The following is a 23,137-nucleotide window of genomic DNA, read 5'->3' as shown; positions in this document are numbered from 1 at the left end:
ACTTTTATAAGATTTTGAGTTCTAAATTCCTCCTCCCCCTCAAGATGGCATGCAATCTGATATAGGCTATACATGTACAATCATATTAAACATATTTCCACATTGGTCATGTTGTGAAAGAAGAATCAGAACAAAAGAGGAAAACCACAAGAAAGCAAAAACAAAAAGAAAGAGAAAATAGTGTGCTTTGATCTGCATTCAGATGCCAGTGTTCTTTCTCTGGATGTGGACAGCATTTTCTATCATGGGTCTTTTGGAATTGACTTACTTAGATCATTGCATTACTGAGAAGAGCTAAGTCTGACAAAGTTGGTCATCGCACAATGTTGCTCTTACTGTGTATAATGTTCTCCTGGTTCTGTTCAGTTCATTCAACATCAGTTCATGCCAGTCCACTCAAGATTAGAAGGGAAGCAGAAAGCTGGGAAATAATTTTTACAGCCAGTGTCTCTGATAAAGGCCTCATATCTAAAACATAGAGAATTGAGTCAAATTTATAAGAATACAAGTCATTCCCAGTCAAAGGGTATGAACAGACAGTTTTCAGATGGAGAAATTAAAGCTACTTACAGTCATATGAAAAAAATGCTCTAAATCTGTTGATTAGAGAAATGCAAGTTAAAACAACTCTGAGGCACCACATCACGCCTAAGTGCTAAGGATATAAAGGCAAAAACCATTCCCTGCTTTCAAAGAGTTTACATTCTGCTCAGGTCTCTAAGACGTAAACAGATAATTTGAGAAGTGAGAGGGAATAAGGAATTCAAAAAAGGCTCCATAGGAAGCGGGGCCTGAGCTGAGCCTTAAAGAAAGCTAAGGAATCCAGGAATCAAAAATGGGGAAGGAGTGTATTTCAGCAGTAGGGGACAGTCTGCAAAGGTGTGAAGGCAGGAAATAGAACACTGAATCTGGGGAATAAGTGGCCAGACTGGTTGTAATGTAGAATGAGGAAAGCGGTGAAATGAGTCTGGAAAGGTTTGCTGAGATCAGGTGTCAAAAAGACAATCTGGAAGTTGCCATTTTTCCCCCTTATTTTTTTTGCTTATTAGCGAGGTTAAACTATTTTCCAAGGTTTCTTTCTGAGTTGCTTCTTTTTCTTTTCTTCTTTTTGGCCTATTTTTCGTATATCTTTAATCTTTGTCCATTCAAGATTGGATATTGTCTTTAGAGAATACTATCAATTCCTTTAGATTTTGAATTTTATCTGACATGTTTGCCACAATTTCTCCCCAGTTCATTCATTTTCATTTTATCATAATGATCATTAATAATTGTTTTTCACTGTACAGAATTTTTTTAAAAATTGTATAACCAAATCTGTCCATCTTATTCCCAGTAATTTTTTCCATTTGCCCTCCAGATAAGGTTTTCTCTTTCCTTTACATTTGGGGTAAGTGGAACAAAATAGGCTTTATTTTTCTTAATGAAATTTGTAGAATTGAAAACATTAAAAATCACACGCCATCCTAGGTAGATCTTTGGTTCCTTTTTTCAGGACTGTCCAGATGAATTTCTTGCAAGCTAACCAATCTAATTGCTCCGATCACTTAATCTGGTTTCAATTAAAATTCTTCATCATAACACACATAAGATACAGAGGGTCTTCAAAGAGGTATCTCCACTATTACTTGCATGTGCCCCTCCCCCAACTACCCTTGACCTTAACTCTTTGAGAATCTCAAGCAGAGATATGAAACCTTATGCCTAATCAGCCACAGAGCTCAATGTTAGACTAACAGGTAGTCAATCACTTTTTTCTAACTACCACATTTTTCATGCTCAGAAATGTGTCTGATTCTGCAAAGGAAAGGAAGTCATGATGTTGAGGATAATTACTGGTTCATTCATTTGCCCATTCCAAATATCCAATAGATATTTATTGAGCCTCTGCTATATAACAAATCCCAGCTCTGCACCTGGGCTATAGTTCTAGTTTCAAAAAATCATTGTTAATCAGATCAATTGCAATGATTAATCTTAATTTCAGAGAAAAGGTAATTAAACATAATTCCCTTCTCTCAGTAGAGAAGTGGGTGAGTGGGCTATGGGAGTGGAAGGTTGCATATGCTATAAAATGAGGTAATTTTGATTTTGCTTAAACTGTTTTTCTTCATTATACTATGTGGGGGAGGGTAAGTCAGAAAATGGTAGTGGTTGTAAAAAACAAATTGTATCAATATAAGGTTGTTTTTTTTTTGGCTAGGCAATGGGGTTAAGTGACTTGCCCAGGGTCACACAGCTAGTGAGTGATGTGTCTGAGGCTGGCTTTGGACTCAGCTCCTCCTAACTCCAGGGACGGTGCTCTATCCACTGCGCCACCTAGCTGCCCCAGTACAACTTTTTTAAAGGGGAGAAGATCTCTGTTAAGTGATATCAACTTTTGGATTTGGTTGTGGTAATTTATTTTTCAGGATTATGTAGATTAATATTAAGGGATTTATTTTTCCTTTTAAAAAACATATTCAAGGGTAGGAACATATTCAGATAATTAATTTTAAAAATATTTATTATTTAAGAAATGTAACAAACTGAAAAAAACTGGGGGAAAAGTATTACTGATAATTTTTAACTGCGAAATGACTCAAAATTCTATTTTCTTGCAAGAAAGTTTGCAAAATTAGACCTGCCCACATTTATCAGCCTCCTGGTAAGAGCAAAAGCAAAGCTGCTGGTGGGGATTATAAGAGAATATATACTGATGGTAAAACAATCTTTTTTTTTGACAATCTTCTAAATGTAATTTTTAGCATATAAACCAAAAAAACAAGAAATCAGCTAGAGAATATCTATTACTTTCTTTTTTTTTTCTTTTTTCTTTTTTTAAGGCAGTTGGGGTTAAGTGACTTGCCCAGGGTCACATAGCTAGTAAGTGCCAAGTGTTTGGTCTGAGACTGGATTTGAACTCAGGTACTCCTGACTTCAGGGCCAGTCCTCTATCCACTGTGCCACCTAGCTGCCCCTATCTATTACTTTCTTGTAGAATCAGAGCTAGAAAAGACCATAGAAATCTACAGAGTCCAACCTCTTTATTTTACAGATAAACTGAGGCCCTCAGAGGTTAAGTGACTTGCCCACAGTTATACAGCTAGTAAGTACCTGAGGGAAGATTTGAACCCTGGTCATTCTAAGTCCAAAGCTAGTGCTCCAGCACTAAAGCCATACTGCCTCTCAAATCTTATTTTCTGATTTGCAATGGGCAAATCAAGGTTTTATTTAAGATTTAGGAATCTTGTTCACAGTTCTGTTCTAGAGGACAAAAATGATTTCCTTATTATCAGCTTAATTTATTTGTATCATGCCTTCTTGTTACTACTCTCCATTATCCCCATTGAATGACTCTTAACTTTTCTGACTGTACACATGTGTGCATGCACAGAGGTGCACACAGTCTATCTCCTTTCTCTCTAATTGAATTTCTGTCTCTTTGCTGGATGAATTCCCACCCAACACCTTCTCATCTTTCCCCTCCTAGCTGGTAATGAGGGTCAGACTTCACATGGCATTTTGTTTTGCACCTCCCCAATGCACTTAACACGTAATGCTGTGTGTTACAGACCCATTTGTTTTTTATTCCCCTACTGGACAGTAAATTCTGTGATGGCAGAAAGTATGTCTTTCCTAAAGTTTTTATCTCCCTGGTGTCCAGTGAAGTGTCTTGCACACAGCTGATGCTTAATAAATGTTTGTTGAATGAATGAATGAACCTAAGAATCTTCCATAATAACAGCTGACATTGATACAGGGCCTCATAGTTTTGCGGTGAGGTCACAATGGAAAGAATACTGAATTTGAAGTGAGAGGGCATCAGTTGGAATCCTGGCTGTCCTACTTCCAGCTTCTGTGACCTTCTCATCTGATCCTCATAGCAACCCTCTGGTAAGGGCACTATAGCTAGAATTGTCATCCTTAGCTTTTCCTTTTGAATTTATTTCTAAATTAATGAGCATTTCTTTTTAATCCTTCCCACCATTCCCGATTTAAAAGAAAAATAAAAATAAATCCCCTGCAACAAGTATGGATAGTCAAACCAAACAAATTCCCATATCGTTCACGTCCAAAAATGTACGTCTCATTCTGCATCTTGAATCCATCATCTCTCTGCGGGAGATGGGCAGTCTAGAGCATCACTGGTTCTCTGGAATCGTGCTTGGTTACTGAATTGATGAGGCATCTGGGGTTCTTCAAAGTTGTTTATTTTCACAGTGTTGTTCTCACTCTTACTTTGTAGGTGAGGAAACTGAGCCTGAAAGCTTAGGTGACTTGTGTGTGGTCACATACCTTACGGGTATCAGAGGTGGGGTTTGAACCCAAGGCTTTGCTGACTCCAAGTCTCGAATTCTTTCCATGAAACCTAGTGTAGATCAGAACAATACCGAAATGGCTCTAGATGGAATTAAAACGTGCCCTATTCTGTTAAAGCTGGCCAATTATTTCTGCTTACTCCATGCATTAGGCCACACTGTTTCAAGAGATGGAGTGACTGGTTTTTTTTATTCCTTCTCTAATCTAGACTCAGTCTGTTTTTGGCTTCTTTTGTTGTTGGTTTTTGACGCTCCCCCCTCCTTTCCCCTCCCGGCCATAAGATTTAATTTGAGCTTTTAAACTGAAACCAGGTGCTGCATATAACAAAGGCAAAGTAATAATCAGGAGAGACTGTGCAGCCCCTGTGGAATGTGCTGGGTTCATGACTCAGGCTCTCCTGGCAAAGACAGCTTACTGAGCAAATCACAGAAGTAGGCGGCAAAGAGCCCAGACCAGGCCGACTTGGCCTTACCAGGCCAGACAGAGCTTGTTCTTCTGGGGGCTGGAAAAGGGCCTCAGAAAGAGGCTCAAATTCAGTCTATATGCCTGAAGTCTAACAGAGTTTGGAGTTTAATAGTTTTTGTTCAATGCTGTTAAAATTTTTTTATTTAAAAAAAACATATATTTTCCCCAATTACATTTTTAAAAAATTTCAATTAACAAGCATTTATTTTTTTTCTCCTTCCCTCCTCATCCCCAATTTATAAGAAAAAAGGAAAAGGAAAACCATTGTAATAAAAACGTGTAGTCAAGCGAAGCAAATTTCCAAATTGTTCATGTCCAAAAAGGTGTGTCTCATCCTACAGTTTTAATCCATCACCTTTTCTGTCAGGTGGAAGGTGGCAGAGTTCATCACCCATCCTCTGGAATCGGGGTTGATCATTGCGTTGATCAGAGTTCTTAAGTATTTCAAAGTTGTTTGTCTTTACTACGTTCGTAGTGAGTTATGCTCACTATGTAGCGCTATTGCCTATCAAAATGTCTGGCACATGTAAGTGCTTAATAATACTTACTTTCCTTCCTTCTTCCCTCCCACCCTTCCTTCCTTCCTTCCTTCCTTAATTTCTTTTTTCTCCTTCCTTCCTCCTCCTTCCTTCCTTCCTTCCTTCCTCCTTCCTTCCTTCCTTCCTTCCTTCCTTCCTTCCTTCCCTTCCTCCCTTCCTTCCTGCTTCGCTGCCTGCTTGACTTTCTGCCTTCCTCATTTCACTCTGCATCAATTCATACAAGTCTTCTCAGGTTTTTCTGAGCCTGTCCCATTTGTCATTCTTTATGGCACAGTGGTACTACATTCATGTTATTTATCCATTCCCCAGGTGATGGGCACCCAGTTAATTTCCAGTTCTTTGTCACTACAAAAAGAATTACTATACTATATTATGAAGATGTCTTATACCTATGGGCCTGATAGTTTTTGAAGTATCTTCATGTGGAAAAAGGATTAGTTAGACTTGTTCTGTTTATCCCAAAGGGTGACAGTTGGAACAACAGGTATAAGTGAGATAAATTCAGTCTTCATGGAAGGAAAAACTTCCTAATAACTAGAACTGTTCCAAAGTGGATTAACTTCCTGGGAGGGCAGTGGCTTTCCCCTCACTGGTGGTCTTTAAGCAGCCTGGCTGACTTGATCAATGTGCCACAGAGGGGATTCTCTTCAGTTCTGGGCTAGACAAAATGGCTAACTGTTGAGATCCCTTCCTACTATAAGATTCTTGAATCTGATGACTCTAGGCTTAGCCATTTCAGCCTAATACCCCTAGGGACCACTGGGAAAGAAAATGGTATATTAAGGTAGCTCAGGGAAAGAGAAATGCTTCAGACTCTTAGGGACCAGGAAGGTAGGGAAGAGATCTTGATGCATTCTGGCTAAGAATGAATAACATTATGTTGTATGGAAAGTAACATACAAATGAACATCTATTATTATTAGCTTTTATTTACATGTAAATAACATGTAAAAACAATTTTTAACATCCGTCTTTAAAACTTGGAGTTCCAAATTCTCTCTCTTCCTCCCTTCCCACCCACCACCTCCAACATCTATTATTTTTGACACAACTGTTGGGCACTTCTCTTAAATAGCCCTGGATGTAGAGTCAGAGAACCTAGCTCAAAGCCCGACTCTGCCCCTTAGCAACTGTAGCACTTCTGGTGTGAGGGCTCACCAAGCCCTTTTCAGGCTGCTCATCCACCTTTGGTGTCTACCTGGTATCAGTTCTCACCTGTGGCTCCAAGAAGCTGTAGCATGTGCAACAGCCACACTCTAGTTAACTGTCTCAGCAGACGGCTAAACCAGATTGAGTGTAACCAAGAGGCCTCAACCTATCGGTGAGTTGGGGGGATGTCCACCCCAAGCATGTGAAGAGTCCCCCTGGCTCTACGGGGGGGATGAAAACAATCTGTTCCAATGGCCATGAAGGTGGCTGAAGCAGGCACTGTGGAGCGCTCAGAGCTTGGTGAGATATCAAAGATGCCAAGGTCATCCATTGCATCTCATTCACCTTGACTTTTGTCTTGCAGCTGGACTTCAGTGATTCAGGAAGAGAGAGTGAGGCTGACAACTTTATGCAGCTCTGTCTCACATCCAATTTACACAGGAGAAAAGAGATCACCCCATGATGTCACTGGTCCCCTTCCAATGCAAAGGACAAACAACAATAACAACTTTCAGAAGGAGAATGAATCTTAAATGGCGTAAATGAGTTATCCACTGGGCAGATTTCTCTACCTTCCCCCCTTTCCCTTTTCATATAATGCCTACTTGAAACCCCCTCCCCCCCATTGCCTACATCCCCCTTCCAACTGCTTGTAACTATCCCTTGATTGCAGGAAAAGCCCTGCTTAGCTTTTTCATTAACTTCTACTTACCTGGAAAAATGGGGTCTTTGAAGGCCCCATGACTTCATAAATATTTATAGTGTGAACAGGCAGCACCCTGGTTATGGAAGAGAATGGACTCATTCAGTTTTTATTTATGACTTGACACTTGCATGAGCCTGCCTCCCCCTCTGCTTTACTGCAGCATGTTTGGGAAGTGATTATGCGTGCAGGCTAGATTTAGTTCTCTTTCTCTATCCCCACCCCCAGCTTCCCCAAACCCAAATCCAGCAGATCTTGTGTTCTAAGAACTCTCAGATCTGTTCCTCCACTCTTCTCTCTTTGGGGAACTCATCAGATCCTAAGGGCTCAATTAGCATATTTATGCAAATGACTCACAGACCTCTATATCCAGCTTTAGTCAATCATCTGACCTCCAGTCCTGCATCACCAACTGTCTACTGACCTCTTGGATATCCTCATGTCTCATAGGTATCATAAATAACCTATTCAAAATGGAAGTCATTATCTTTCCCCTCACTTTCTTATTACTGCTAAGGGTACTCATGTTCTTCCAGTCACACAGATTTGAAACCTTGGAGTGACTCTCAGACTTCTCCCTTTCTTTCCCCTCCTCCCCCTCCCCCAATCCCATCCAATCTGTTGCCAAGCCCTATAGTTTCTGCCTCCGTATTTCTTGCATCTGTTCCCTTCTGTCCACTCCATGGACAGATGCTCATTGCATCTCATCTGAACTATTGCCTTGGAATTCTTTCTTCTTCTTCTCTACTTTGTATCCAATTCATCCCCCAAATAGTTGCCAAATTGATATTCTTAAGTCACTGGCCATACCATGTCATTCCTCAAGAAATTCCAGTGGCTCTCTATTATTACCTTTCAGATAAGATATAAACTCTTCAGTTGGGTTCTTCATATGCTGTCTCCCTCTTCCTTTTCCCAGACAGATTTGGCTTTCCTCTTCCTTAAGTACTCTATGATCCAATCAAACTGACCTACTAGCTGTTCTTTCTTCCATGTCTTTGCCTTTGAACAGTCTGTCATTCACACCTGAGGAGTCTTCTCTCCTTATCTTGGCTTTTTGCAATCCTTCACTCATTGGAAGTCATGTCTCAAGTGCCACAGGCTCAATTGTCTCCTGTAGAGGCCTATTTGGATGCATCAATATTCCTCCCAAATTATGGCAGTGCAAGTATTATCCTACCTGCATAGATGAGGAAACTGAGGCTCAGAAAGACCAATTGTCTTGTGCACCTGGCTAATAAATACCAGAGCTATAATAATATAACTCTAGAGGACTGTTGTTCAATTAATTGTTTCAGTTGTATCTGACTCTTCATGACCCCGTTTGGGGTTTTCTTGGCAAAGATACTGAAGTGGTTTGCCATTTCTTTCTCCAGCTCATTTTACAGATGAGGAAACTGAGGCAAACAGGGTTAAGTGACTTGCCCAGGGTCACACAGCTAGTACGTGTCTGAAGCCAGAATCTTCCTGACTCCATACCTGGCACTGTGTGCACCATGGCGCCAGCTAGCTTCAAAGGCTTACAAAGCTATTTCCTCACCTCTGCCAGTAAGGTCAAGGGACCTCCCTACCTGTGTGGTGTGGGCAAGGCACTTAGCTTATCTAATGAGGGAGTTGGATTAGTTGACCTCTAGGGACCCTTTGTAGAGTTAAATCTATAATTTGACCCTATGAAGTGAGTAGTAGAAATATCCTTAACCCCATTTTGCATATAGTATTGGGAGAGTTGGAAGACAATTAGAACAAAGAAGAAAAGACTGAAGCGTTTACAAACTCCCTTTCCCCAGTCCAGAGAGCCAAATCACACTAGTAGGGATTTTGCTCATTAATAAGCACAGGATTTGAGTGATTGACAGAGTTGCCCTGTGGCAGTCTTCCTTGGGGATACCACTGTTCAGGATCTCATAGGCACTCCCATCTGGTGCCATGTTTTGTGGGGCTCGGAGCAAAATTATCTGGGATGGGCTTTGTGAGACTGTTGGCTAGACCAGGGTCAGAGTCTCTGATGGGTCACAGTCACAGGACAACACTTGGTTTGTGTCCCTCATTTCACCAATGAGAAAACCCAGAGAGGCCCAGAGAGAGGAACTGAGATGCCCAGGACACAAAGATAGTAAGTAAAAGAATCTGAATTAAAACTCAGGTCCACTGGCTTTAAAACCAAAACTTAGTTTCCTGCACTCCTTGGCTTTCTCCTTTCTCTGAACACTTGGTTCCTTTGAGGAATGAACATTAGCTTCCCTGCCTGTGGCCCTGCGAGGAAAGGAGACCAGCTTGTCTGGTTATGGTAGAGCTACACAGTGTGCCTCCTCATCTTTTTAGCCTGCACATGCCCAAATGCGGGCCATGCTAGGCAGTGATGAGACCCATCGGGCCTCACTGCTTGGCTTTGATCAGCTTGGCCACCTACTGTTTATCCTGAGCAGTGGTAGGGCCTGGCACTGAGGCCTGAGTTTCTGCCAGCTCTTTATTTTTAGAGACAGGAAAACGTCTGCTTTTTGGCAGCGGCACTCACTTGGCATGCACTGGGGGGAAAAAAGTTCAAGTGAGAGATTCCAAGCCCTAAATTCATGGCATATGACATGGGCAATAGCTCTGTGAGCCTCTCAGCTGAATTCCTGATAGAGCCTAAAACCTTTGAGTTACTAGCCCCTCTGCTGAGATTTGTAATTCTCCTGCCATAGGACCCTCCTTCATCTTCACACCAGTGTTCTCATTGGCTAAGAAATCACAGGCCAGTTACTTTGGAAGTCTGAATACCTCAGCAGGTCTGGATTCTCACAGTCTTTGCATCCATCTGTCTGCCTGTCTACTGAGCTATCTATTTATCTCAACTCTGTAGGCAGGGTAAAAAAAAAAATCACTCTGCCAGAATTGTTACTAGCCCACAACATTTCAGCATCTCTGATCAAGCTGACTGGAGTGCCAGATGATAGGTGCCAGGCAGTGAGCATCTGTAGCTTGAAAATAATGTTGTGTATTGTGTTATCAAGTTTTATTACAAAGATCACTTGATACCAGTTTGATTCTGCTTTTATTTCATTTTTAAGTCTTATTAATGTCTCTTATTTTTACACTACAGTTAATCCCCACTGAATTTTCTCTTTTAACAAAGAAAAGCAGTTGAGCAAACCAATATTTATCTTCTCTTTGCTGATATTTAGATCTTGAGTTTTGGTATTAGTGCTATACCTACCATTTTTAGGATTATGGGAAATAATAGTGGGGAGAGAGGACATTTTTGTTTTATCCCTGTTTGTACTGGGAAAGCTTCTATAATTCTCCACTGAGAGCTATACCAGTTCTTGGCTTAAATATAAGTAAGCTTTTAGTCATACAAAAAACAGGTTCTTCCAGGTCTATACTTTTTTAGGGCTTTAAAGCCAAGAACAAAAATTACTGGATGGGGAGAGGGGAAGAAGACTGCCTTTTAGACCAGAACTTCTGGGTAAACTGGAAAGGAATGTAATATTATGTATAGAACTATGGGGATATATGGTATGGTTAATCTAAAATGGGGAGATTAGAAAAATTAGGCTTGCCATGTTTCCCACCATAAATTTTTGTGCAGCCAGGTCTGCTTGGGAGAGACGGGCATAATAGGAGAGTAACAATTTATACATCAACCAAACAATCTAAAATGGGATTCACTTGTGGTTCCCATGGAATGGACATCCCTAACTCTTTGTCTCAGGCAGACTCACAAAAATAAATAAATGCCTTGTCTATCAGTCTAAGAGAAATTTCTTTCATTCTTATAGGGTTCTTTTTCTTTACTGCTTATTACTTCTGCTTATCCCCTTGATAATCCTATAGCAAAGCAGCACCATCATGTTTTTCATCTCCTAGGGGAAAAAAGATTACTTTGCATCTTTTCCAACTTGTGCTTCATGCTAGGTGCTAGATGAGTCCTCTTCTTTTATCCAGAACCCCCTGTTTCCCAAACTCTATCACTGTGGCTGACAACAAACATGGCATAAGACTTGGGAGCAGCCAATTTCTTTATATGACAACAGGAATAAGCAGGAACAACGGGATGAGCAGAAAATGAAGGGGCTAAAGTGGTCCAGTTTGTTAGAAATGACAGCAGCTGACGCAACATGTTTTTGATTGCAAGGGCAGGGCTGGCTCCCCTACTCAGTCTCTTTCTCCCTTGTGAAGAGGAGAGCAAAGTGATTTTGGACAAATAGCTGGGTGAAAGAGGCACCATCCTCACGAGCTCTGAGACAAGTAGGGAAGAACAGAGTCCATCATCCAATCATCACACAGTCTGTGCCTGGGTCTCACTATGGGCAGGATCCTACCTGCCGCCCTGGCAGCCATGGCTTTGGACATCACGTCTTTGTAGACACAGGCAGAAGAACACAAATATTGGGCTCTGTGAACTCCAGACATGGAGGATGACCCCTCTTTGCTCAGCTTCCTTTCTCTCTGTGCCTCATTCCGCCTCAACCTGGTCTCCATTTTCACTACAACTTCATCACTTCTTCCCTTGCTGCTGTCCCAGGTCAACACTTCTGCTCACTTTTTTCCCTTCAAAATCTTGACCCTATAGTTAAGCAGTTCAACTTTATACCTTGCTTTATCTTTGAGTACCGTCATCCCTTGTCCCTTGGTGCTATTATTCTGTGCCTCAATTCTGTCATCTCTCTGTCCAGAAGTCAGTATGGTATGCTTCACCATTGGTCCTCTGCACCCGTGGTTGGACATTGCGTTAGCCAGAGTTCTTAAGTCTTTCAAAATTATTTTTTCTAATAATGTTGTTATTATATAAGATGTTCTCTTGATTCTATTCACTCTACCAGTTCATATAAGTCTGTCCAGGTTTCGCTGAACCCATCCCTTACATTATTCTTATAGTACGATAGTATATTGTTACATGTGTATACCATTCCCCAGTTGATGGGCATCCTCTTAATTTCCAGGTCTTTTTTCTTGATTTTCAATTTCTCCTCATCCAATGGCTTATAAGCACTAACCTCTCTGGGCCTCAGTTTCCTGTTCTGTAAGATGAGGGAAGGGGTTTAGACTTGACCTCTAAAGTGCCTTTCAGCTCTAAATCTATGAACCTATGATGCTATGCTCAGATTTCTTTTTTAAAGACAAACTCCCCTCCCAACCTTTAACTTGACTCTGCCATACTCAAAGTTATCATGCATTGCTATCCTTTTCTTTCCTTCCACAGCCAAACACCTAGAATAAGCTTCAGATTGCTTGCTTAGGTACCACTTACTACCTTCTCAACCTCTTGCTATCCAGTTTCTGTTTTTACCACTCACCTGAAACGCTTTTCCCAAGGTTACCAATGACCTCCTTTTTCTCAGGAAGCTCCATTGGCCACCTCTTGCTGCTAGTGTAAAATACAAATGTTTGTGCATCGTTTCCAAAGCCCACCCTAATTTGGCCCTATGGGTTCAGCCAGACTGTACTGCTTGCTGCTTCCCGTGTCTCCCAACTCCATGATTTTGCTTAGGCTGCCCCCTATTCCTGGAATGCCCTCCACCCTCACTTTAACCTAAAAGTCCTTGTGGTTTCAGCTGTTTTTCAGTCAAGTCTGACTCTTCGTGACCCCATTGGGGTTTTCTTGGCAGAGATACTACAGTGGTTTGCCATTTCCTTCTCCAGCCCATTTTACAGATGAGGAAACTGAAGCAAACAGGGTTTAGTGACTTGTCACACAGCTGGTAAGTGTCTGAGGCCACATTTGAACTCAGGAAGACGAGTCTTCTTGGCTCTAGACTCCATGCTCTGTGCACTATGGTGCCATCTAGCTGCCCCACAAAATCCCTAGTTCAGATCAAAGCTCAATTCAAGTGCTTCTTCCTATAGAAAGCCTTTTCTAGTTCTCCCGGTGGCTACCTTGTGTGTATTTTGTACACGTTCGCCTCTAATAGAACACAAGCACCTTGATGTTATTTTTGTCAATTTATTCCCAGCCCCTAACACCACTGGCTGGCACACAGTAGGAGCTTAATAAGTGCTTGTTGAATGAATAAATTTAAACACCTTTTTAAAAGAGACTTAATGAAGAAAGGAAGGAAGAAGCAGCCATACAACAGAAACCAAGCACTGGCTTTGGAGCCAGAGGGCTGGGTTCAAATCCTGGCATTACCACTTGCCACTTACCTTTGGCAAGTCATGAATATTTCTGAGCTTCAGTTCCCTCATTTACAAAGTGAAGGTTTGGGGATCAAATTATGATCCTATTTTCCCAGAGTTCTAAATACTATGATCTAAAAGAAGACTATACGCTCCCTGAAGGCAGGGACCTTGTCGTATAAACTTTATATCTCACCATAAAGTAGAGAGATCACAAGCTTTGGATCTGGAGGTCATAGCCTCTAATCCAGCTCCTTCCTCTTTATAATTATTATCTCATTTAATCTTTACAACAACCCTAAAAGGTAAGTGCTATTATTGTCATCCCCATTTTACAGACAAGGAAACTGAGGCAAATGGGTTAAGTGACTTGTCTAGGGTCAGAAAGTATCTGAGGTTGGATTTGAACTCAGGTTTTTTTTTTTTAGGCAATTGGAGTTAGGTGACTTGCCCAGGGTCACACAGCTAGTAAGTGTCAAGTGTTTGGTCTGAGGCCAGATTTGAACTCAGGTCCTCCTGACTTCAGGGCCGGTGCTCTATACACTGCGCCACCTAGCTGCCCCTCAAGTCTTCTTGACGCTAGACCTGGCCCTCTAGACACTGTACTACCCCATTGCCTGGCTATATGATCTTGAGCCAGTCACTTAATCTCAGTTTCCTCATCTGTAAAATGAGAAAGTTGTACTAGATGAGCTTTGACATTCCATCTAGCTCTGGCCTTGAGCCTATATCCCAGGGCTCTGACTTCATCAGTATTAATCAATGTTTGTTGGGCTGTAGGGTAGACTTTTTGTAAAGAGAGAACTCCTTGATTAAAAAAAATTTTTTTAAATTCAAAACACTGATAATTTTTTATCTGATTAAAAAATTATTTAGATACAGAGTGAAGTAAGCAGTAACAGAAAAACTATATATAAGATGCCATTAATGTAAGTGAAAAAAATGAAGTCCATCATGATGTATTTTTGTTTAAAAATTAATTTTTTTCAATGAACAAAAATCTATTTTTTCTCCATTCACCCTCCCGTTGGAAAAAACAGGAAGACAAAACCCTTGAAACAAATGTTCATAGTCAAGGAAAATAAATTCCTACATTGGACATCCTCCCTCTCAAACTGTGGTTTATCATTGCTTGGAAAAAACTTCTGAGCTCAGATTTTCTGATATGCTTTCTTAAAGTGGAAGGCTATGTCTTGTGGAAAATGTGAAGGTGCCCTCCCACTCACAGAAATCCACATCCCAAACCCTGTGGCTTTCACTTTGACTTGATTTGCTGCCTCAGTGGAATATCATAGGATCAAAGGTCTAGGGCTGGAAAGAACCTCAGAGGACATCTAGGCTGACTTCTGTATTTTATAATTGAGAAAACTGAGGCTGAGGGAGGTTAAGTTACTTGCCTGCTCTGACACATGGTGTCAGAAGAGGAATTTAAGCACCGGGCCTTTGACTGTGAAGTCAGTGTTCTTTCCTCTGTCCAGCCCAAATTGCCTTCCTAGCTTTATTCTGCCTTTCCGCCTGTAGCTTATCCGGCCACCTCCATAAACTCTATCAAGTACTTTTCAAAATGTGGTCTCTGAGTCTCTTCCAGATGGTCTTTGGGTGGTCTTCCCCAGTACAAATGTATTTAATATGACAACGTTTATACTTTGTTTCTGGAATGAATTAATAATTTACTTATGAATCTTAATAAGAACCAGACGTCACTTGGGCATCTCTTCAATATCAGTGCCAGTGATTGTTAGTAAGGATTGGGGGGTGTTTGTGTATGTGTGTGTGTGTGAGGGATGGGCACAAGCAGGAATGGGCAGGGTAAGTGGTTGGTAGACTCTGGTTTTGCCTGCTGAAAGAAGTATCTGCCCAGTGGAAAAAATTGAGAACTACTGCCGTATAGAAACCTACAGTTTATACTAAAGCCTGAGTCTCCATCTTGTTTTCATTTAAATCTCACCTTCCTAATGGAGCCTCGTGAATGAATTTTTTTTAAAGTTGCTAGCTTCCTCAAATTTCACATGACAGCAGAAATAATAGAAAATAGGAACCACTATGGAGTTAGAGGTCCTGGCTTCAAACCCCACCTCTGTGTGATTAGCTTTGTGATGTTGGGCAAGGTATAAAATCTCCCTGAGTGTCAGTTTCCTCATCTGTAAGATTAAGGGGTTGGAATAGTAAGATGGAAATGTGATGACTACCATCATTGCCCCACTGCAGTTTCAGAGCTGACAGCTGCCCATAGAAATGAACTCCTTATCCATTCTTTCATCCTTTCTCACTTGCGCTCTTATCCCTTCCTTTCACTCTTTGCCAATATCTTCCCTCCAGTGGAAGAAGTACCTGGTTGGATAAGCCAATGGTTAGTCCATACTGGATTTGGAGAATGACACCAAACGATGTCTGGGGGAGATATCTGTTACCATTCCAACATACTAGATCTATATTTGACACATCTGTGGCTTTCTTGAATAACCTATTATGAGTCTTTGGATTTAGTTAAACCTACATTATTTAGCTATCTCATGCACAAGTTGAGATATCACCTGTGGTATCATTGGTCTTCTTCAAAAATGAAAGACAAACAACAACATCATCTATCTATCTATCTATCTATCTATCTATCTATCTATCTATCTATCTATCTATCCATCCATCCATCCATCCATGCATCCATCCATCCATCCATCCATCCATCCATCCATCCATCCATCCATCCATCCATCTATCTATCTATCTATCTATCTATCTATCTATCTATCTATCTATCTATCTATCCATCCATCCATCCATCCATGCATCCATCCATCCATCCATCCATCCATCCATCCATCCATCCATCATCCATCTATCTATCTATCTATCTATCTATCTATCTATCTATCTATCTATCTATCTGTTTGCATGTATATTTAGTTTGCACCATGTCTGGGGATCATGTGTTCAATAAGTTGACTACACCAGGGTCTTTAAGTATTTAAAGGGCTGTCACTAGGAAAATGGATCAGACTTATTCTGATTATAGTTACTTTTGTAATCACTCATCTGTGCACATGCTTCAAGGGGAAGGTGGGAACTTTGTTATTTCTATCTTTGTATGTGCATTACTTAGTACAGTGTTGAACATAATTATGTACTTAATAAAACAGCAAAAATTTATATAGCACTAGATTTGCAAAGCACTTTACAAATACAGCTAGGTCCCAGTTAGTGTGAATAATGAATCCAGCAAAGTGGTCACATTATTCAAATTCATACTACATATTTCTATTGGGCTGGAACCAATTACCATATTTTACATAATTATAACTCTGAATAACAAAAAATCAGATACTTGCAATACATGCAAAGGATTCGTAATTCACACTCATTGGGATCTAGCTGCTTTATCTTATTTTGTCCTCACAAGTTTGGGAGGTAGGTGATATTATTATCCCCACTTTATAGATGAAGAAACTGGGGCAGACAGAGGTTAAGTGGCTCATGCAGAAGTCTCTGAGGCTAGGTTTGAATTTAGGTCTTCCTAACTCTAGTTCCAATGCTCTATCCACTGCACCTCCTGGTTGCCTCTAATACTTTGTTATTGTTTTCCAGTTGTGTCTGACTCTTTGTGACCCCATTTGGGATTTTCTTGGCAAAGATAATGGAGTGGTTTGCCATTTCTGTCTCCAGCTCATTTTACAGGATACTGAGGCAAACCAGATTAAGTGACTTGCCTAGGGTCACAGAGCTAGTAAGTGTCTAAGGCCAGATTTGAACTCGGGATGGGTCTTCCTTATTCCAGGCCAGTGCTCCATGCACTGCTCCACCCAGCTGTCCACCTCTAATACTAGATCCTTGTTAAATTAAAGTGAAACTTCATTTTATAAGTCCTAAAGTTATTTTCCACCCTGTTTTGTAGCATGGTCCATATGTCTAGGAATAGAGAAATGTGATTTTATTGCTATAGGGAACTCAAGATTGAGGAAACTCACTCACTGGTCTTGAACCTAGGTCTTTCTGGTTCTGAGGCTACCTCTCCTGACGTCCAACATTCTGAAATATGTTGAATAAGTCTTGTTCACTTTGTCCATGTCCTTCAAGACTTTAAAGACCCTCCTAAGTTTTCATCTTTCCAGGCTATTCCCACTCACCTCCACTCTTTCCTAGATCATTAGTTACTTATGGTGGCATTTTGTCTATTTCTATAGCCTGTGGGCTAGGTGTGCCGGCACAACTCAGAGGGAATATTCCCATTGGTCCTTCCCCTGCCCCTTAGGACAAGGGCCAATCAGACTACTCTCCCAGGGTGTATTAGGACACCCAACCTAACCTCTACGCTCCCTCGTATCTATTTCCATTCCCCCTTTGAAGGCAAAATACTGAGAACAACATATGCTATGATAGAATGCTCTTTACAATAATCTTCCATACATGTAGTACTTTGCAGTTGATAAAACAGTTTCCTGTGAGGTCTGTAGTGTAGGTATTATTCTTCCTATCTGACAGAAGAGGAAACTGAGGCAAGTGGCTTGTCAGGATTTGATATGGCAGCCAGATAAGGGGAATGGAATTTGAAGCTGTGTTAAGAGAGGCAGAGTGCTCAGGAATAAGGAGGTGATAGTCCTGCTCTTCTCTCCCCTAGTCAGAACCTACCTGGAGTCTAGTTAATTAGGGATACCGTATTTAACAAATGATATTGATAAGCGAGCGAGCTTTGGAGATGGGCAGCCAGGATGGCGGCGGGCTTGAGTTGATGCCCTGTGAGGTTGGGTTGAAGGAAGTTAGGATGTGTAGTCTACAGAACAGAAGACTTAGACAGGAAATAATAAGTGTCTGTGAGTATTTGAAAGGCCGTCAAAAGGAAGAGGGATTACAATTCTTTTGCTCGACTTCAGAGGATATAACAAGGAGAAAGTTACAAAAAGACTAATTTATGCTTGATGTCGGGACACACTTCCTAACAGAGCCATGCCCAAAGTGTAAAGGGCAGCTTTTGGAGGTGGTGGCTTCCTTTTCAAAGAAGGTCTTTCAGTCAAGGCTGGTTGACCACTTCTCGATACGTTGTAATAGGGATTCTTTTCTAGGTTCAGTCTGGACTAGATGGCCACTGAAATTCCATCTGACCCTGAAATCCTATAACTCTGTCTCTTGAAAACAGGTTGTTTCATTTGAAGTCTACTGCTACATCATGCTACCTTTCTTGGTATGCCCAAGATTCTGTTAGCCTGGAGCCTCAGTACATTGGGTCAATGTAAAAAGGCAATAATTTATAGTGAATAGACTACTAGCTCACAATTCATCAATTGTGAGTGTAAAGATTTAGAAAAGGGAGATGTGATAGAGAAGATTTCATGAAGGAGCTAAGACTTAGAATGGGTCTTAAAGGAGGTGTAGAATATGGGTAAGCAAAAAGGGGGAAGGGAAGCCATCTGGGTAGGGAAGGAGGAAGAGTAGCTTGAGTCATAGAATAGACCTCAGAGGTCATGTATTCCAGCTTTCTCATTTTATAGATGAGAAAACTGAACCCAGAAACAGGATGTGACCTTCAAGAAAGCAAGAATGAACGAGAGGTAATAAATGGACAGAGTGCTGGACTTGGACTCAAAAAGACATGAGTTCAAATCCTACTTCAGACTGTATGGTCCTGGGCAAGTCACTTAACCATTCTCAGACTGTTTCCTAATCTACAAAATTGGGGTCACAATAGCATCTGCCTTGTAGCACTGTATTGATTAATTGGCTATACTGATGTTCAATTTTTTTTTCCTCTAAAGAACCATTTAATTTAAACGAGATGATTCTGAGATTTTTGATTCTGGAAGTTTGGAAGGATAGTGGTGCCACTGGCAGAAATGGAGAAACTGGGAAAGAAAAGCAGTTATGAGGGTGGAAGGGCAGAGGGAAAAAGATGAGTTTAGTTTTAGACATTTAGACATTTAGAAATATCCTGAAGTGGGAAATGAGGTTTGGTAAGAGGTTGTAGATTTGGGGTTTGTCATCACGGGAGTGATAAGAATTGAGGCCAGGGGGAAGCATGATTTCTCTAAAGCAAGGGTTCACATAGTGTGGTCTGAGGACTTCTGGGGGTCCACAAGGTCAAAACTATTTTTGTAATAATACTGATGAGACTTTTAATTCCCAATATGGCAAAATTGATAAATATAACTCACATAAACAAAGTTCTTTGGAGTCCTCAATAATTTTTAAGAGCATAAAAGGGTCCCTGAGACCAAGAAGTTTGCTCTAAGGGGTTGAGTGTGAAGAGTGATAATCAAAGAGCCAAAAATTGAGGCTAGGGAATGGAAAGAACTAGCAAATGAGACAAAGAAAGTGAGGTCAGAGAGGTACAAGCTGATCCAAGGTTATCTAATTTAAAAGTTAGGTTTTCAAGAAGAAGAAGAGATACAAAGGGAAGTGAGCAGAACCACAAGAACATTGTACACAGTGACACCAATATTGTGTGATGATCAACTATGATTACCTTAGAGCTCTTTTCAACAATATGACAATCGGAGACAATGCTGAAGGACTCATGATGGAAAATGCTCTCCACCTCCAGAGAAAGAAAATCTAAATGCAGATTGAAGCATACTGTTTTCACTTTTTTGTGTTTTTTTTCCTTTGGGGTCTGTTTCTTCCCTCACAACATGACTAATATGGAAATGTTTTACATGACTGTACCTATATAACCTATATCAAATTGCTTAGTGTTTTACAGAAGGGGGAGGGGAGGGAGAAAATTTGGAACTCAACATTTTTTTAAATGAATGTTGAAAATTGTCTTTACATATAATTGGGAAAAGTAAAATACTATTAAAAAAAGAATAAGGGAATAGCTGGATGAAATTATGGAGAGGTTTTGCACACAACTAGATGTGAATTCTGCTTGAATTGTTAATCACTCCCATTGATTCTGGATGTATCCTAATGCATTAAAAACTAACTTCTAACCATAAAGAAGAAGGAGGAGGAGGAGGAGGAGGACGAGGTGGAGTGAAATACTCTGTCAAATGCTGAAAAAAAGTCAACAGAGGGAAAGAGTTTGACTTTGATCAAACATGGGGCACAGGAGGAAGTGTGATGGTGGTGGTGGAATATGGAAACATAAGGCTGAGGAGGAGTGGTTCTGAACTCCAAAGGTATGAGGTGAGAGACAAAGCACAGGTATGGAGAACAAGAGAAAGAAATACTCATGGATAGGTGAGGAACACACCCTAGAAAAGGGTTCCTTAGGCACAGTAAATCATTATCATCAATGGTTTTTAAGATTTGCTATCACTATTATTTCTTTACTTCCCTCCACGCCCTCCATGATCTAATGACACCGGCTTCCTTGCTGTTCTTCACACAGGACGTGTCGTCTCCCGATCATTTTCCCTGAGCTGTTCTCTACGCGGGGATGCTCTCCCTCCTTAACTCTTCTTTCCTGCCTCCCTTGACTTCCTTCAAGTCCCACCTTTTGCAAAAGCCTTCTCCCCAATTTTCCTTTGCCTTGGTTCCTTGCCTCTGAGACTACTTCCAATTTATCCCGTATACACCTTGTCTGTACATAGCATTTTGCATGTTGTCTCCCCCGTTAGACTGCGAGCTCCTTAAGAGTGGTGACTGTCTTCCGCCTTTCTTTTGCCTTTCTTTTTATCGTAGCACTTAGCACAACACCTGGTGCATAGTAGGTGGGTAATAAATTAACACCATTCTCATCCTCATAGATATTTATAGAGCACTTTAAAGTTTGCAGAATGCTTCATATGCACAAAATTATTTGATCCTCATAACAACCCCATGAGGGAATAAATACCGATTCAGATATCATTATCTCCTTTATTTATATAAGAAGCTAAGGTTTGCCCAGGGTCTCAAAGTGATGCACATAGCTTCTTACCCACAGGTATCCCAGGCCAGGCCCTAAAATTCTTTATCAGAAGGAAATGTTTATTTAACCTTTTTGTATCTCAGAAATCTTGAACCAGGACTAGGGTAATAATAATGCTGATGGATTAAAAAGTACCCTAAAGAAAACACACAGCATGTTATATCTGACAGCACATGCCTCGTTCCCCACTCCATAGGCCATTACCTCTGTCCTGAGAAGAGAGAGAGCAAGCTTCCATCATTAGTCCTCTGGAGTAGAGATTGGTCACTAATAACAGACTTGGTAAATGTTTGTTGAAGTCGAAGCTGGAATAAAGCCAGTCTGGAATCAGAGCAAAAACATCTTTTCCAGCTCTAAAATTATACTTAACAATACAGAGAGTTTCCAGTGAGTAGTTAAGCAGTACTGGAATCAGCTGTATCTGCAAAGACCTAGCCATCTTAGACCCCAAGTCACAGCAGGTCATAGTGAACAGACTTGATGTCAGGACAATCTGGACCCAAAGCCCACCTGTAGTGCTTATTAGCGGTGTCACCCTGGGCAAGACACTTAATCTCTCTCAGCCTCAATTGTCTTATCTTTAAAATGGGGATGATAATACCTGTAATACCTGCCTCACAAGGTAACAAAGTGCAAAATGAGTTGAAGTATGTTGTGCATTTGACTGACTTTAAAGTACCGCACAAATGTGAGGTATCATTGTCATTGTTGTGATCCTGGGGCCATACCTTTCTGTTCACACCTCTTGTAACATTCTTTGTGTCTTATCTCTTCCAGGCAGAGGTGATCCGGAAATGGTCCTCCAGCTTGGAGGGTAGCCGGAGCTCAGGGCAGAAGAACCAGGAATAACCCCCAGACCTTGTGGGCACAAGGAAGGCCATGTACCAAGAAGAATGTCGGTCTTATTAGCTCCACTTTAGCTTCAGTCCATTATAGAATATCTTACCACAGGGGATGTTTCTGGGGATTTGTTTCAAGAGCAAATGACATTTCCCCCTCCCTTAGAAGTAACTACACTTTTCTCTAGGACCCCATCTCCACTGAAGATTGATCTAAACTAAAAATCATCTTTAGTCCTGGAAGGTAATCATAATAATGACATTTATGTACAGGGCATTTTAAGATTTTCAAAGCACTTTACGTGTTATCTTATTTGATCCTCTTATAAATAGAACTTGAACCTGAAAGGGTATCATGTTCTTCTACAACTTTGCTCATGGATGCTCAATTTCTATTTGGGGAACTTCCAATCTTACTTCCTTTGTCAACCTTAGGAAATCCATGTGCAACCAACAATCTTGAGGACAGACATTGTCCCAGTCCTTCCTTCCCTGCCTCCTGCCTCGTCCTGGGAGACTCTATTTCTTGCCGCTTTGTGGTTTTCGTCCTGACAGATAACAGCATAGGATGAGATGCTGAGTGTAGTGGAAAGAAAACCGGCCTCAGAGTCACCTCCTCTCAATTGGAATCATGGCTTGGATTCTTACTAGCTGTATGAACATGACCAAGCCTCATCTTACTCTGATCAACTGCAGATACTAAGAGTTGCACTAACCACCTCACAAGCCTTTGTGAGGAAAATGCTTTGTAAACCTTAAAGCACTATATATGCAGATGGATTTTTGTTATTATAAAATGTATAGATAGAAAGGACATTGGCAGGCTGGGCAGGTCTGGAGGAGGTGACCAACATGGTGAAGGAGATGACAGATCTGCTGAAAGAGCTAAGGATGTTCAGCCTGCATAAGAGATGTGCGTGATTCATGAACAGATGTCTTCAAGGATCTGAAAGGCTCTCATGCAGGTGACCTGGGTAGCTAGGGTAGATAGTGGATATTGAACCTGGAGTCAGGAAGACCTCAGTTAAAATTTGAGCTCAGCTACTCTGTCCGCCTCAATTTCTTCATCTGTAAAATGGGGATAATAATGGCGCCTACCTCTCAAGGTGGTTGTAAGGATCAAATCAAATCAAATCAAAATCAAAAAAAGTATCTTATTTGTAAAGCACTTTGCAAACCTTAAAATGCTATATAGATG

The 23,137-nt window shown here is 40.9% G+C and overlaps 1 protein-coding gene across 2 annotated transcripts in view; it reads left to right on the top strand.

Moving 5' to 3' along the window:
- The window catches only part of LOC144455258 (uncharacterized), a 70,487-nt gene extending 47,927 nt beyond the window's left edge, over positions 1–22,560 (top strand). Inside the window, exon 7 of one of the 2 annotated variants that reach the window (XM_078148345.1) lies at positions 21,878–22,560. In XM_078148345.1, the coding sequence (XP_078004471.1) occupies positions 21,878–21,918 (41 nt within the window). In that variant the 3' untranslated portion in view covers positions 21,919–22,560. The remainder of the gene's footprint in view (positions 1–21,877) is intronic. The other variant, XM_078148346.1, reaches the window with a different exon arrangement.
- Positions 22,561–23,137: the final 577 nt, after the last annotated feature.

This window comes from Phascolarctos cinereus, unplaced genomic scaffold, assembly GCF_003287225.1.
Source record: "Phascolarctos cinereus isolate Bilbo 61053 unplaced genomic scaffold, phaCin_HiC Scaffold_9;HRSCAF=440, whole genome shotgun sequence".
In the NCBI taxonomy this organism is placed as follows: domain Eukaryota; kingdom Metazoa; phylum Chordata; class Mammalia; order Diprotodontia; family Phascolarctidae; genus Phascolarctos; species Phascolarctos cinereus.
The sequence above is the reverse complement of the archived record's forward strand: the minus strand, read 5'-3'. Positions and strand labels throughout refer to the sequence as shown.